Below are 13,886 nucleotides of genomic sequence, written 5' to 3' on the forward strand. Positions count from 1 at the left end.
TTTAGGTCCGCTCATTTCAATAGGTATGTTCTTTAAGTTCTACTGCAGTAGAGTACAACCAATACAACCCAGAGCACCGAAAGGATTCCAAAGCCATAGAGATTTCTTCTTGGGGACACTGTTCCCTTTAGAACAAAGTGCCCCATCTCAGTAAGCCTGCAGGGATGCCAGCAGGAGTCTTGGCTGAATCAACGGAGAGGGGAGCAAGATGAAGAGGCATCACGAGTGCTTGTGTCAAGGTATTTCTCTTCTACAGTTTTTACCCTCTGCTTCTTTACCACCTTTCACCAAAGAGTGCCTGTTGGTTTGGACCATGGGAAGACTCCTACATGAAATGGAGATGCCATGGACTTACCGCTGCTGACCCACTCCGTGGTCCTCGCGTCCTCATCAGCTTCCCTAGCATGACAAAGCCAGCTGTTGAAATGCTTTCCGAGTTGCCAAGCGATTTCTCTGCTATTTTCTTGCAGTCAATATAGAGTCTGACCCTGGAACGGCTCACGGATATGTGCACCTGCTCAACAGACAAGAATAGTTACTCTGAGCTGCACCTTGACGCTGGAGCAATGCAGTATAACATCGCTGGAGACTCCTGAATCTGGCAAAACAATGTGCCTGGCATGGTGTAGAACAGAGGTTGGCAGAAGATAGACCTCTAGGTAATTTGAAGAGATTGGCAAAGATTTCTACTAATTGTTTAACAACGAGAACAATAAAATTACTCTCAACCTCCCCGAATTATGTTGCTGAAATGAAGAAAGCTGGAACAGGAGGTGGTATGAATGAAATTTTATTATGGTCATTTGACCAGCATTAGAAGGTGGCAATCAGGGGCAGAGTTTGGTGTGGAAGGACTTGGCCCCATTCAGTACTGGGACGCCAAACAAATTCCTGGGCTCAGAATTCTTTAATTCTAACTGTATGTCTTTTGCGCCTGGCTCTGGTTGGTGGTAAAAAAAAAAGTACATCCTGCAAGCCTGACGTCTGCCCTCCCCTGGTGTAGAGGAGTACTAGCGCTGCCCTGGGCTCCTACTGGAAGCAACTGGGTGGGAAATAAATAAATAAAAGTGGGTGGTGGTGTATTGGGCTTTGATTAAGCTTAAATCTCTGCTCATCCAGGAACCTTGCTGAGGGAGGGAGGGAGGCATAGGGAATTTTTCATTTCCCAAGTCCAGTTCACACAATCAGCAGATCAGATGATAAAATTGTCCCTGGACTATGCCACTTCAGACCCTAAGGAGAGGTATGGTTGAGTGCATCCTTATTAAAAAAAAAGCACACTTTCCCCGCACATAGAAAAGCAGCATATCAGTAAGAAGGCTAGGATAGAATTCTTCTCTCACACATCGAGTTTTATATGTGCAAGGAGGGATTTTTTAAAAAATTGTCAGAACAGCCACTCATGAAATTCCCTTCCTGCAATCAAAAGTGGTACAGTCTGGGATATGTTTTACCACTTCATCTCCTGCTTGTGTGAACTAGGCTTCAATCTTACCTATTTCCCCTGGGTTTTTTCTTTTAAAGAATAAAATGGAGATTCATCCTAATGATGCTATAAATATATACATACCAAATAGTAACCACCTGTTTTAATAGGAGCCTTTTAAGGAAAAGGTAGCCAACTGCATTTTATGTCAATTGGGTTCTTAAAGAGGAAATTTCCATTGTATTTCTGCAAGAGTTTTTTTTTCCTCAATCTGGTCTCTGGCACTTAAGAGATCAGGCAGGCAACAAACTGGAAGAGGAGGAAACTGATTTTCTGTATCACTGAAAAGATGTAATGGCCTCTGTGTTGGAGGCTAATATTTTGCTCTGAAATATGGGCTCTGATCCAATCAGAAATAGACAGTGTTTCCATCCAGAAAGGAGGTATGTTTCAAAAACACTAATAGCTGATGAGCAAAAATAACAACCAAAAATTCTCTATCCTATTTATGGGTAGAGGAGCATTGCTGCAAATATTCTGTGCAGGGGGGGCAGAATTCCTCAACAGTTTGGGTGAGAATGAAAAAGAAAATTCTAATAAAATTTCAGCTCCATTGATGTTGAATGAAACAATATTGTTAGTCCATGCTGGATGTGGTAGGCTAAGAGGAGGACTGGAAGGAGGAGAGGCCAACCCTATCGTTTCTTTTAACAATTGTAAAATAATATTGAGCAATATTAAAACTGGATCCGGATTTGCACCCAGAATTCTCCATCCTATTTGTGGGCAGCAAAATGGGAGAGTACATCTTGCTGAATGTTTTTCAAGAGAGACCAACATCTTTCAAAGGTTCAGGAGGAGCTCAAAAAAGAACATCTTCAGAAAGTGTAAGTTAATTGAACCCCATTCTTCTTAATCAGACTAGTGTCTGGTTAAATTTGATCAAGGGATTTTGGGTAAAAATGGCTAAGTGTTTGCTTGCAAGAGAAAAAGCTGGATTTTACTAATGTGCTGTTTCTAGGCTTAAAGGGAGAACTGAGAGAAGACCAAGTACCCAAAATAAATTAGATGGCTGGGAAGAACCACAAGAACAGAGAAGTAGGATTTCATGCTGACCACAAGAACAGGGAACACCCACACACGTAGGGATGATCTCAGGGGGAGGTCCAGGTGACACATGTATTTGTGCTGAGCCAATAAGATAGCTAGAGGTTCACCTCACTGGTCATGCTATAGTGGGTTTGGCAAAGGCAATTGGAAATGAAGTGTGGAGGAAATAATTGGGGTCTTCTCTTTGGAATCTGAGAGGTCCCACCTCCAGGGGTGTACATTGTCTTCACATGGGCTTCGGTCATTCTAAGAAGTTCTAGATGCATGTATACATGTATGCTTAATAAATAAATAATTAAATAAATAATTATTAAGCAGGAGGAAATGAATTATACTTCCACTTTTGACACTTCTGGTGTAATGCATGGAAAAGGAAAGTGCAGGGGGAAGGTCTGCAACCTCCAGATGGGAAAACAGGATGTGGGTCTCTCACCAAAGGGTTCTACTCCCCTAGTTGAGCACCCCTGCTCAAATTTTGTCCCACGAGGGACAGCTCAAGTGGCCAGCCTGCCTCAATTCTGCTTGCACCTCCCCCGTCCTGGTCCCCAAGGGGATAAAAACTTACCTTGGGGGCCAGGTTGAATTAACAATCAGTGGCTGCTCCTTTGAGTGACAAACCTCTCCTCCCTCTACAGCACTTCTTTCTAAACTGAAAAAAGACACTGGATTAGATCCAGACTTAGTTCTGTTTAGCACAGACCCACTAAAAATCAAAGATTTTAAATCCCATTTATTTCCATGGGTCTAAGCTTGGAAGCAGCCCACTGCAAGCATAGTGATACTGGCAGCATCTTTTTCTGCTGGGGAGCATGGAGAGGTGCATGCCTGTGTCTTTTTCTGCCAAGGATCATGGGGGTTATAGTCCAGTCCCTGTGAGCTTCAGTTTAGAAAGAAGAAGAGGCTCAGTGGAGCTTTCCCATCTTCGGAGGTGCTACCGCCATCTGCAATTACATTCTGCTCCCCCAAAAGTAAGCTTTTTTGTCTGTCTTCAGAACTAGGCAGAGCTTGGAAAAGTTACTTTTTTGAACTACAACTCCCATCAGCCCAATCCAGTGGCCATGCTGGCTGGGGCTGATGGAGCTGTAGTTTAAAAAAGTAATTTTTCCAAGCTCTGGAACTAGGATGGGGTGGGAGATTAGTATCCTTCGAGCATTCATCCAAACACTGAACACACTTTGCAAGGAATGCTCCTGAAGGGGACCCTAATTCCTCATACACTGGAAATGTGGCCAAAGGAAGTACATCTCACTTGCATTTCCTGTGCTTTTGCTGTAAGACACAAAGCACCCCATACTAATTGGAGTTGGGAACCTCAGGCCTGGGGGGCTCAACGTGGTCCTCCAGGCTTCTCTATATGGCCCTTGAGAGTCTCCCCAGCCCTCACCCTGTCCCCAGCAGCACCCTCTTTGAGTGTTCTTGCCTGGCTCAAATGTATCCTTGAACTGTGCTAATACCTCTTAACTTGCTTTTCTAGATGGAGGAGAGTATATGAGTAGAAACTAGCAAACTGTACAAAGGTAAAGAACATTGTTTGTTTGTTATTAAACTTCTATCCCATCCTTCCTCCCAAAATGTATATTCATTGCTCCATCTACTTTTGTTTCTGGAGCCACTCACAATTGCCATGTCTCTCCCCCCCTTCCCCGAAAGTTGCCCAGATTGGAATGTAGCCCTCAAGCTGAAAAAGGTTCTCCATCCCTGATTTAAACTAAGGTTTTAGTCGTATGCGTGGGAATAAGTCCCAGTAAATACACTTTCCCAGTAAGCATGCATAGGATTGCAATGCAAGGTGTATAGCGATAAAGCGGAGGAAGAAACCCGGAGTTGATAAAGAATGATCAGTGCCTTGGATGGCTGCCTTTGGGAGGATACTCAGGGGAGGACAGGATTTTGGGGTGATCTTGTGGGTATGTGTCAGAGCCAAAGTCCTATATCCTCTGTTCCACTGAGGATAGCAAGAACAACAGCAGCTAGAATATAATTATTCTTGATATTATTGTATTCAATATGTAATTTTATTATTTTATATAGTGTCTTATATTGGATTCTATATTATATTTTTGTTTTGAATTGTCAGCTGCATTGAATATCCCTGTAAGAGAAAAGTGGGGTATAAATATTCTAATCTCATCTAATTAATGCAATAGATTGGATAAAGTGAGGTGATGAAGGTGGTCCAGGGAACCTCTTGCAAAAGGAGACATCTTAGTGGAGAGGTTGGAAGGAGAAGAGTGAGATGGATGGATGGATGTACAGGAAGTGCCTGTTCCAGGTAGAGAGAGGAGAAAATGGGAAATAGAAGAGAACAAAGCAATTGTCCTCTCCCTACAGTGAAAGTCTGCCAATTCTGTCAAGCAGGCACAAAGACACAATGAGAGCTATTCAGACAGTAAGATGAGAACAAATTGGCTTCAGTGAGTCATTAAATAATTCACAGTTAGGCTCAAGAGCAGCCCAGAAATACTGGGCCCTGTCTCTTTAAATTATGGTTGTTGACCAAATTGGACTCACAAATGATACTCCCAGCTAAGATCATTGACTTTCCAAAGCAGAGAGGTTAAGAGCCAGGAATAAAAGAGATATGCTGTCCAACCCCAGGAATAAATCATATAAAGAGGGATAATAGGCAGAAGACCATGGCCTAGCTTATTAAAGCAAAGGTTTATGCAAATTCACATTTTATGTATGCCATAGATAGATAGATAGATAGATAGATAGATAGATAGATAGATAGATAGATAGATAGATAGATAGATAGATAGATAGATAGATAGATAGATAGATAGATCAAAACTTTGAAGGGATTTTCTAAACATTTAAAATTTGGCCAGAAAGTTTCACAAGTAAAACCTGGATGCCAAAATTTGACATTTTTGAAAAATGTAAATATTTGTGGATATTCATTTCAACACTGCCAGTTACACCACGTCTGGGCTGTTTATTATCCAGATATATCAAAGGTGAGGAGCCTGTGCCCCTCCAGATGTTACTGGACCAACTCCTGCCAGTCGCAGCCCATATGGCCAATCATCAGGGATGATGGAAATGGTAGTCCAGAAACTTCTGGATAGCCATAGGTCCCCTGCCCTGGAGATACATGAGCCAGACTCAGTCACTTCCTTTTCACCCTCTGCATCAGCCACCTGCAAGGCACAGCCTGTCCAACACAGCATTGCATTACTCACGGTCCAGTCCCCAGCAAGCAGGTTAGAATTCTGCATGAGAACTTGTCAGCCACTGAATTATAGTGCACGGTGTATCCATGACACATGACATGGGGATGGTTATCGCTCAGTGATAGAGAAGATGCTTTGCTAACAGGCCCAAGATTCATGCTCTGGCATCTCCAGTTGAAAATGATCTCAAATAGCACAGCTGGGAAACATCCTGGCCTGAGACATTGTAAAGCTTCTGCCAATTAGAACAGACAAGTTCTGGGCTCAGTGTACCAATGGTCTGACTCAGTAGAAGTCAGCTTTATAGGCCCAACTAATTGTGTCAGTTTAATTTGTAGATCATTTTAAATACTCAAATCACAGGATTATTTTTTCTTTCCTTTTCTTTGCAGATTATTTGTGTCCTAATCACATATATTATTGGATACATTTATGCATTCATTTACATAGATTAATACATGGAAACAGGAAGTGATTTAGTAACTCATTATTATGCAGACACACAGCCCAACATTCATTAGTATTTCAGCACATACAAACACCAACAGGTTAGCAAATGTCCTAAGGATATTTCTAAAATCATCATTTAGGTGGGGGGAAGACATTTTTTTATCATCCTGCATGCATTTCTCATTTGGATAAGGACCTTGTGAAAGCTTCCATAGAATATCTTCTTCACGTCCTGTTGATCAAAGGTGACTTCCTCGACGTCGGCTTCATAGTCACGATGGAAATATATCAAGGATTTTTTATTGGCTATGGGGGGAGGAAACAGGAAATAAACCAGACATATAAGGAAAATCAGAGGGTTGGTTTCTCAGACACCAACAGTAGACTGTTGGCTTTATACCATATGTGAGGAACCTATGGCTCTCCAGATGTTGCAGAAGTACAACTCCCATCATCCCTGACCATTGGCCATGTCTGCTGTAGTTCAGCAACATTAGAGAGCCAAAGGTTCCCCACACCTGCTTTACACACACTGAAGTAACAAGAGAAATATAGTTAAATACACACACACACACAAATTGTGAGAACTGAAAATATGAGTGAATGGAACATCTCCTGAGATGGTCCAGTAGGAAACTTTTTTGGGGGGGCGTGAAAATATAGGAAGCAGGTACACTAGCCCATTCTACTGGGAGGAAAGCGGGGTATAAATAAATAAATAGTATTGCTGCCCCTGCTTTGGCATCCCCGGGGCAGGCAGACATCAAAAGCAGATTTATCAAGCCCCATTTGGGACCCATACATAATGAGCAGGCTGCATCCAGCTTGGTGGGTGCAAGGTTCTGCAGGCTTGATGTGTGGTGTGCCCTGGCCTGATGTTTTCAGATGGGTGACAATATGTTACAAAGGAATGGACACAATCCAGCACAGATTTAGGCATGCTTACTTCCCATTGATTTTCATTGATGTCTCTCCTGACATGAACCCACCCGTACACTACGCTCAACATCTAAGGCCCTCCTCCGAGTGCCTACTCCGAGGGAGGCTCAGATGATGGCAACAAGGGAGAGAGCCTTCTCAGTGGTGGCCCCCAAATTATGGAATGATCTCCCTGACGAGATGCACCTGGCACCAACACTGTTATCTTTTCAGCGCCAGGTCAAGACTATCCTCTTCTCCCAGGCATTTTAGCATGTGTTTTTAAATTGTTTTAAAAAATTTTTAAATTGTGTTTTTAAATTGTTTTTTGTGTTTTAAAATTTGTATATTTGTTTTTACTGTTTTTAATTGATGTAAACCGCCCAGAGAGCTTTGGCTATGGGGCAGTATATAAATGTAATAAATAAATAAATAAAAATAAATAAATAAATGAGGCTTGAATATGTGCCAGGGTTCAGTTTGCTGAGGTAAAATGAACAAGAACAGTATATAATACGAGGAACATATAAACAGAGAGGTTTGTCTTATTTAGGTCAGGCCTACACAGGGGGGAAACTCCTTTGGAACCACATTATCCTCCAGCTACTCCAACTGTCAAATCTCAACTGTTTCCCCTCACTGACAGCTAACTCCCAACTGACCAGAACCTTCAGCTGATCAGAGTCTGGTGTGGGGAAGACCATTGGCCATTAACCCCTGAACCCCATTAACACTGAATGGTCCCTGCTGTGTTCCAACACAGCAGTGGCAATAGCACAGCTTCTTTTTTGTCTCCAAATATTTTGGAGGGGGTGTATTATGTATGCTGCTGGCTAGCATTTTGCATCCTTCCCAAAGGACCAGGACTAGCATCACTCTGGGGTGCTCTGGGAGGATGCTCTGGGAGGTGTGATGAGGAGGAGAATGCCAGCCACGACAAAAAGATAATATGCTGAGAGAACTTGATGTGAGGAAAAAGAAAAATGTCTGAAATTTTCTCGGAAAATTGTCTTCTGAGACATTTCAGCTTAGCTGTAACCCCAACCGTTGGTAGCAACCAGATTCCCTGCTGAATGATAGATGAACTTCCTTACAGTCAAGTATGATGCCAAGAACAGGCTGATAGTCCTCGTCTGTTATCTGCCACACAGCAAAGGCTTCCCTGGGGCTTTCTGGCAATAGTCGGAGAAGGAAAGTGCTGGTGTATTCAGCAGGAATCCCAGAAGGAAACACTTCACTGAGAAAACAAATGATACACAAAGTCTTTCTAAGCAGAGAACGTTAGAATGGACTTCGATGGCTAATTCCTGACATAGTGGCCACAGATTAAACATATGTGTTTTTGAAGCCATCAATAGGTTAGGCCCGAAATATCTGAAAGACCGTCTCCATCCCTTCAGACACTCTCACGTGTTAAGATCGTCGGGGTGGGGGGCTCTTAGTAGTTCTGCCATCCTTGAACGTGTGAGGAAGGGTGACCTGGGAGAGGGCTTCCTCTCTGGCAGCATCTAAAATTGTGGAACTCCCTCCCCACTAGGGTTGCCAGGTTCAGGGCCTGAGACTGATCCTGTATCTTTAGGAGAAGAGAAAGTCAGCCAAGTGCAGGTGTCCTTGCAACGCTGTAATGGGAAAAACCACCAGGTGGAATTCTCCCTTACCCCTGCACAACTTTTAAAGATACAGACGACCTCTTGGTTGCCAGGCCCAGCCTCCAAGGGGTCTTCTGTATCTTTCAAAGTTGTGCAGGGGGAAGGGAGGATTCCACCTTGTGGTTTTTCCCATTACAGGGTTGCAAGAACACCTGCACTTGGCTGACTTTCTCTTCTCCTAAAGATACAGGATCAGGATCAGGCCCTGAGCCTGGCAACCCTACTCCCCACAGAGGGGCATCTGGCATCTTCATCGTGCAGCTTTCGCTGTATGCTGAAGATGCAGCTCTTTACCCTGGCCTTTGGCAGTTAAGGCATTTTGTTTTGTGGAGCCCACCTCCTTGGCTGAATCTATAACTGTTTTGCTCTGGTTGGAATGGTTTTAGCTGTTTGTATAATTATATTGTTGTAACCCACCCTGGGATCTTAGTGTGACGGATAGATAAGAAATATAAAAATAAAATTCACTAATAGGCAAAAACCCCTTGCAGTTTAAGAACATACCTATAGCCAACAGATACTTCTATCAAACTGTAAAAAGCAGGGAAATTGGGCAGCTATAGTGAATGCACCAGGGGAGCAGGAGACCTCACCTCCTCTCTGAGATATTATACTGCCCGACAAATTTGTCAAAATGCAAACACAATTTGGGTTGGTCTCTCACAGTCCACTCTACTTCCCATGTGCTTGGAAGAATTTGGTAACATGCCTCTGAGCATTGTGAGTTTTGTAAGGTTTTGTTTTGAAATGAGCTTATGGGAAGCAGCAGAATGGCATAGGGGTAATTTTCAATTTAACATTGCAGAATGCGAAAAATCCATGCTGGCCATAGTATACAGCCACTCTTGGCTGTATAATAAGGTAAATATTTATGTATTTAAGGTAGAGAGATGCAACATCTTCTGCAGCACTTGAACAGGTTCACCTGGTTGAGACATGTAGAGAAAAATGTACTGGGCTTATTTCCCAGTCATGTGCCAACTTCCTGCTCACAGCCAGATGACTGTAGCTGGACTATGCCTGCATTTATGATCATAGTGAGCTACCATATGCAGAGTCAGACCATTGGGCCCATCCAGCTCAGTGCCGTCAACACCAATGATTCTTAACCTGTTTTGGGTCACAGACCCCTTTGAGAAGCTGATGACAGCTATGGAACCCAATAAACAAACAAATAAATAAAAGATTTTATTGCATTGGAAATGGATTTTTTTTTACCTTGGTTCATGGACCCCCTGAAGTCCATCCATGGACCCCCTAGGTGTATATGGACCTCAGGTTAAACACCCCTGGTCTACATCAAGGGCAACCAACATGGTGACTTTCAGATCTTTTGGTCTACAACTCCTATCATCTCTGGCTACTGGCCATTTAGGCTGGGGAATGATGGTAGTTGGAGTCCACAACATATAAAGGATACTTCATTGGCTCCCCGTGGTATTCACTTCCAGGGCTTCAGAATAATAATAATAATAATAATAATAATAATAATAATAATAATAATAATAATAATAATAATAATAATAATAATAATAATAATAATAAATTTATTAGTCGCCCATCTGGCTGGATGTCCAGCCACTCTGGGCGACATACAAGATAAAAACAATACATTAAAACATTAACATTTAAAACCATAACAATAAAAACCTAACCCACCCCAAAAGCCTGCCTGAAGAGCCAGGTCTTCAAGGCCCGGCGGAAGCTCATCATAGAAGGGGCATGGCGGAGATCATTTGGGAGAGAGTTCCATAGGGTGGGGGCCACTATTGAAAAAGCCCTCTCTCTAGTCCTCACCAGTCTAGCTGTTTTAACTGGTGGGATCGAGAGAAGGTCTTCTGAGGCTGATCTTGTTGAGCTGCATCCCTGACAATGCTGGAGGCGCTCCTTCAGATAGACTGGCATAAACCGTATAGGGTTTTAAAGGTCAAAACCAACACCTTGAATTGGGCCCAGTAAACAACCGGTAGCCAGTGCAACTCCTTCAGCACTGGAGTGATGTGATCTTGCCGGCGGCTGCCTTTAATCAGACAACCCGCCGCATTCTGTACCAGTTGCAGCTTCCGGACCGTTTTCAAGGGTAACCCCACATAGAGCGCATTACAGTAATCTAGGCGAGAGGTGACCAGGGCATGTACTACCGGTGGGAGCAGATGGTTGGGAAGGTAGGGGCGCAGCCTCCGTATCAGATGGAGTTGATACAGCGCCGCCCGGCTCACAGCCAAGACTTGAGCTTCCATGGTCAGCTGGGAGTCAAGAATGACCCCCAGGCTGCGGACCTGGTCTTTCAGGGGCAATCGTACCCCGTTGAGCACCAGGTCCACATCCCCCAGCCTTCCCTTGTCTCCCACAAACAGTACCTCAGTTTTGTCAGGGTTCAGCTTCAGTTTATTCCTTTCCATCCAGCCACTCACCGACTCCAGGCACTTGGACAGGGTTTCTACAGCCAACCTCGGTGCAGATTTAAATGAAAGATAGAGCTGTGTGTCATCCGCATACTGATGACATTGCAGCCCAAATCTCCTGATGATTGCCCCCAGCGGCTTTATATAGATGTTAAACAGCATCGGGGAGAGGATGGAACCCTGTGGCACCCCACAAGTGAGAGGCCAAGGATCCGAAACCTCATCCTCCAATGCCACTCTTTGGTACCTACCAGAGAGGAAGGAATGGAACCACTGCAATACAGTGCCCCCCATACCTAACCTCTCCAGGCGGTCCAAGAGGATAACGTGGTCAACGGTATCAAAAGTCGCTGAGAGATCAAGGAGGACAAGGAAGGTGCATTCGCCCCTATCCCACGCCCTCCTCATATCATCTACCAAGGCGACCAGGGCTGTTTCAGTCCCATGTCCAGGCCTGAAGCCCGATTGAAATGGATCCAGAGAATGGAGTCTTTTCCCAGCCCTATCTACACACCAAAGATCAAACCTGGGATCTTCTGCATCCAAGGCTGCTACTGAATGATGGTCATATTGAGCATGGTGTGATTGTGTGGGGACAAAAAATGTAATGGCCTACACCTTAAGCAGTGGCCAGAACTCCAACACAGACAGCAAAGAGTCAGCCAGTCTGGGCGAGCCAGCACTAGAGATGGAAGCATTGGACTCAGGCCCTGATAGTGAGCCTGAACACCTCCTAACATGTGCTACGGCGGTGAGAGGTATAGGCTCAGTGGTTGAGTATAGCCTCATTCACGTCACACGTAGGGCAATGGAGTGTTTGTTCAGGAGCAGGGCTACAATTTTAGCCCCATCCCTGACTTTGCATCTGCTTCCTGAATCAGGTACATGTTGTGTAAACTCCTGCTCGCATTTAGGGGCTCCATGCAGTTGGTACACTTACATAACCAGATCCACCCACCTTCAGAAATTATTTATTTTATTAATTTATTATTTAATGTATTATTTAATTTATATATATTTATATTATATATAAATAATAATTTATATTATTAATTTATTAGTCGCATGGGGACCCATGGGGACCCATAGGACTTTTGCTGTTGTGGCACCCTGAGTTCAGAATTGTCTATCCAGAGGGGCTCACTTGCCATGGAGTCTGATATCCGGAGACTAATGGAATTCACTGGATTTTTGAATGCCCTGGGGGAGTTCCCAGTAGATAGAACAGGTGTCCCTGTTTAAGCCCTTCTCACGCTGTGGAACAGCAAGGTGTATTGGCAGTACCGGATTTAGACTTGGTGAGGCCCTAAGCTATATAAAGCTTGGAGGCCCTTTGTTAAAAAATTACACCATATATATATATATATATATTCAGTACACATAAAAATGTAAAAGCCCCCCAAAAGAATTCTGAAATTTTTGAGGCCCCTGCGGATTGTGAGGCCCTAAGCTGTAGCTTGTTTAGCTTATGCCTAAATCGGGAACTGTGCATTGGGCTCTTGACACGGTTGCCCCTGAGCACCCTCTCCGGCATTGTGGAGCCCGGTTTGCACCTTGGTACACCAGTGAGTTAAGGGCAATGAAACAGGTTGGATGACAGCTAGAGCACAAGTGATGAAAGACATGCTGTGAGGCTAATTGGGCACTAGTAAAACATCATAACTGTGCCTACTGTGTGGCAGTGAGGGCGGTGAAGAAGGCCCACCTCTACAACTATCGCATCCTCAAGTAGCCATCCAGTGGAGCTTTTCCGTATTGTCAGGGTTCTGTTGACATCAACTCCAGGAAATGGAGTTTTAGACCCTTCAGAGGCCCACTGTGAATTGTTTGCAAGACTTTTTGAGGGTAAAGTTGCTCGCCTCTATAGCAATCTTGATGCCACATCACATCTACTATAGTCCCAAGTGAGGTGTCCAGCGCAACATCTGCTGTAACTTCTTGGGATTGGTTTCAGTTGATGTGGCCTGATGACAAGTTGCTTGCGACATGCAGGCAGCAACTTGTCCTCTCGACTCTTGCCCTTCTTGGCTTGCCGAGGGGGTTTGACCGAGTGGATCCAGGGTGTGGTCAATGCATCATTGCAGGAGGGAGTGGTTCCAGCTGCCCTGAAAGAAGTGGTGATCTGACTGCTTCTGCAAAAACCCAGCCTGGACCCATTGGTTTGTGACAACTACTGCCCAGTTGCAAATACCCCCTTTGTAAGAAAGGTGATTGAGAGGGTAGCAGCACAGCAATTGTAAGTACTCTTGGAGGAAACAGATTATCTCGACCCATTCCAGTCTAGGTTCAGGCCTAGACTGGAATCTTTTTAAAGGATGTTTTGTTTTAATATATTTTAAAGTTTGTTTTTATGATATTTTAGAGTGTTTTTAGTGCTTCTGTTTGCTGCCCAGGGCTCCTACTGGGAGGGAGGATGGGATATAAATCTAATAAATCATCATCATCATTATCATCTTTGTGGTGCTTGGCAAAGATGCTTTTATTCACCTACACCTTTTAGCTGTAGTCACATGTTTAAACGTTGTTTTTAATCTGGCTCATACAGCATGTCTCCTCTATGGTTTTTATTTTGTTGTTGTTTATTTGTATTTTAAAATTATATTTTTAGTTGCATTGACCAAGTAAAAGGTGCTATAAGGCTGCATACACACATCTTATATTTAAATCATATTGTTTTCCCCAAAGAATCCTGGGAACTGTAGTTTGTTAAGGGTGCTGGGAATTGGGGTAAACATTCCTAGGATTCTTTGGG

General features: G+C 43.7%; 1 protein-coding gene across 2 annotated transcripts in view; it reads right to left on the reverse strand.

Annotated features, from left to right (window-relative positions):
* The window catches only part of LOC133387053 (collagen alpha-1(XX) chain-like), a 142,837-nt gene that overhangs the window by 52,794 nt on the left and 76,157 nt on the right, over nt 1-13,886 (reverse strand). For both annotated transcript variants that reach the window (XM_061631011.1, XM_061631010.1), the window contains exons 9-11: nt 8,175-8,317; nt 6,359-6,468; nt 356-514 (exon numbers count right to left, since the gene is read on the reverse strand). In XM_061631011.1, the coding sequence (XP_061486995.1) occupies nt 356-514; nt 6,359-6,468; nt 8,175-8,317 (412 nt within the window). The remainder of the gene's footprint in view (nt 1-355; nt 515-6,358; nt 6,469-8,174; nt 8,318-13,886) is intronic.

This window comes from Rhineura floridana, chromosome 6 (assembly GCF_030035675.1).
Source record: "Rhineura floridana isolate rRhiFlo1 chromosome 6, rRhiFlo1.hap2, whole genome shotgun sequence".
NCBI classification, from domain to species: Eukaryota; Metazoa; Chordata; class Lepidosauria; order Squamata; family Rhineuridae; genus Rhineura; species Rhineura floridana.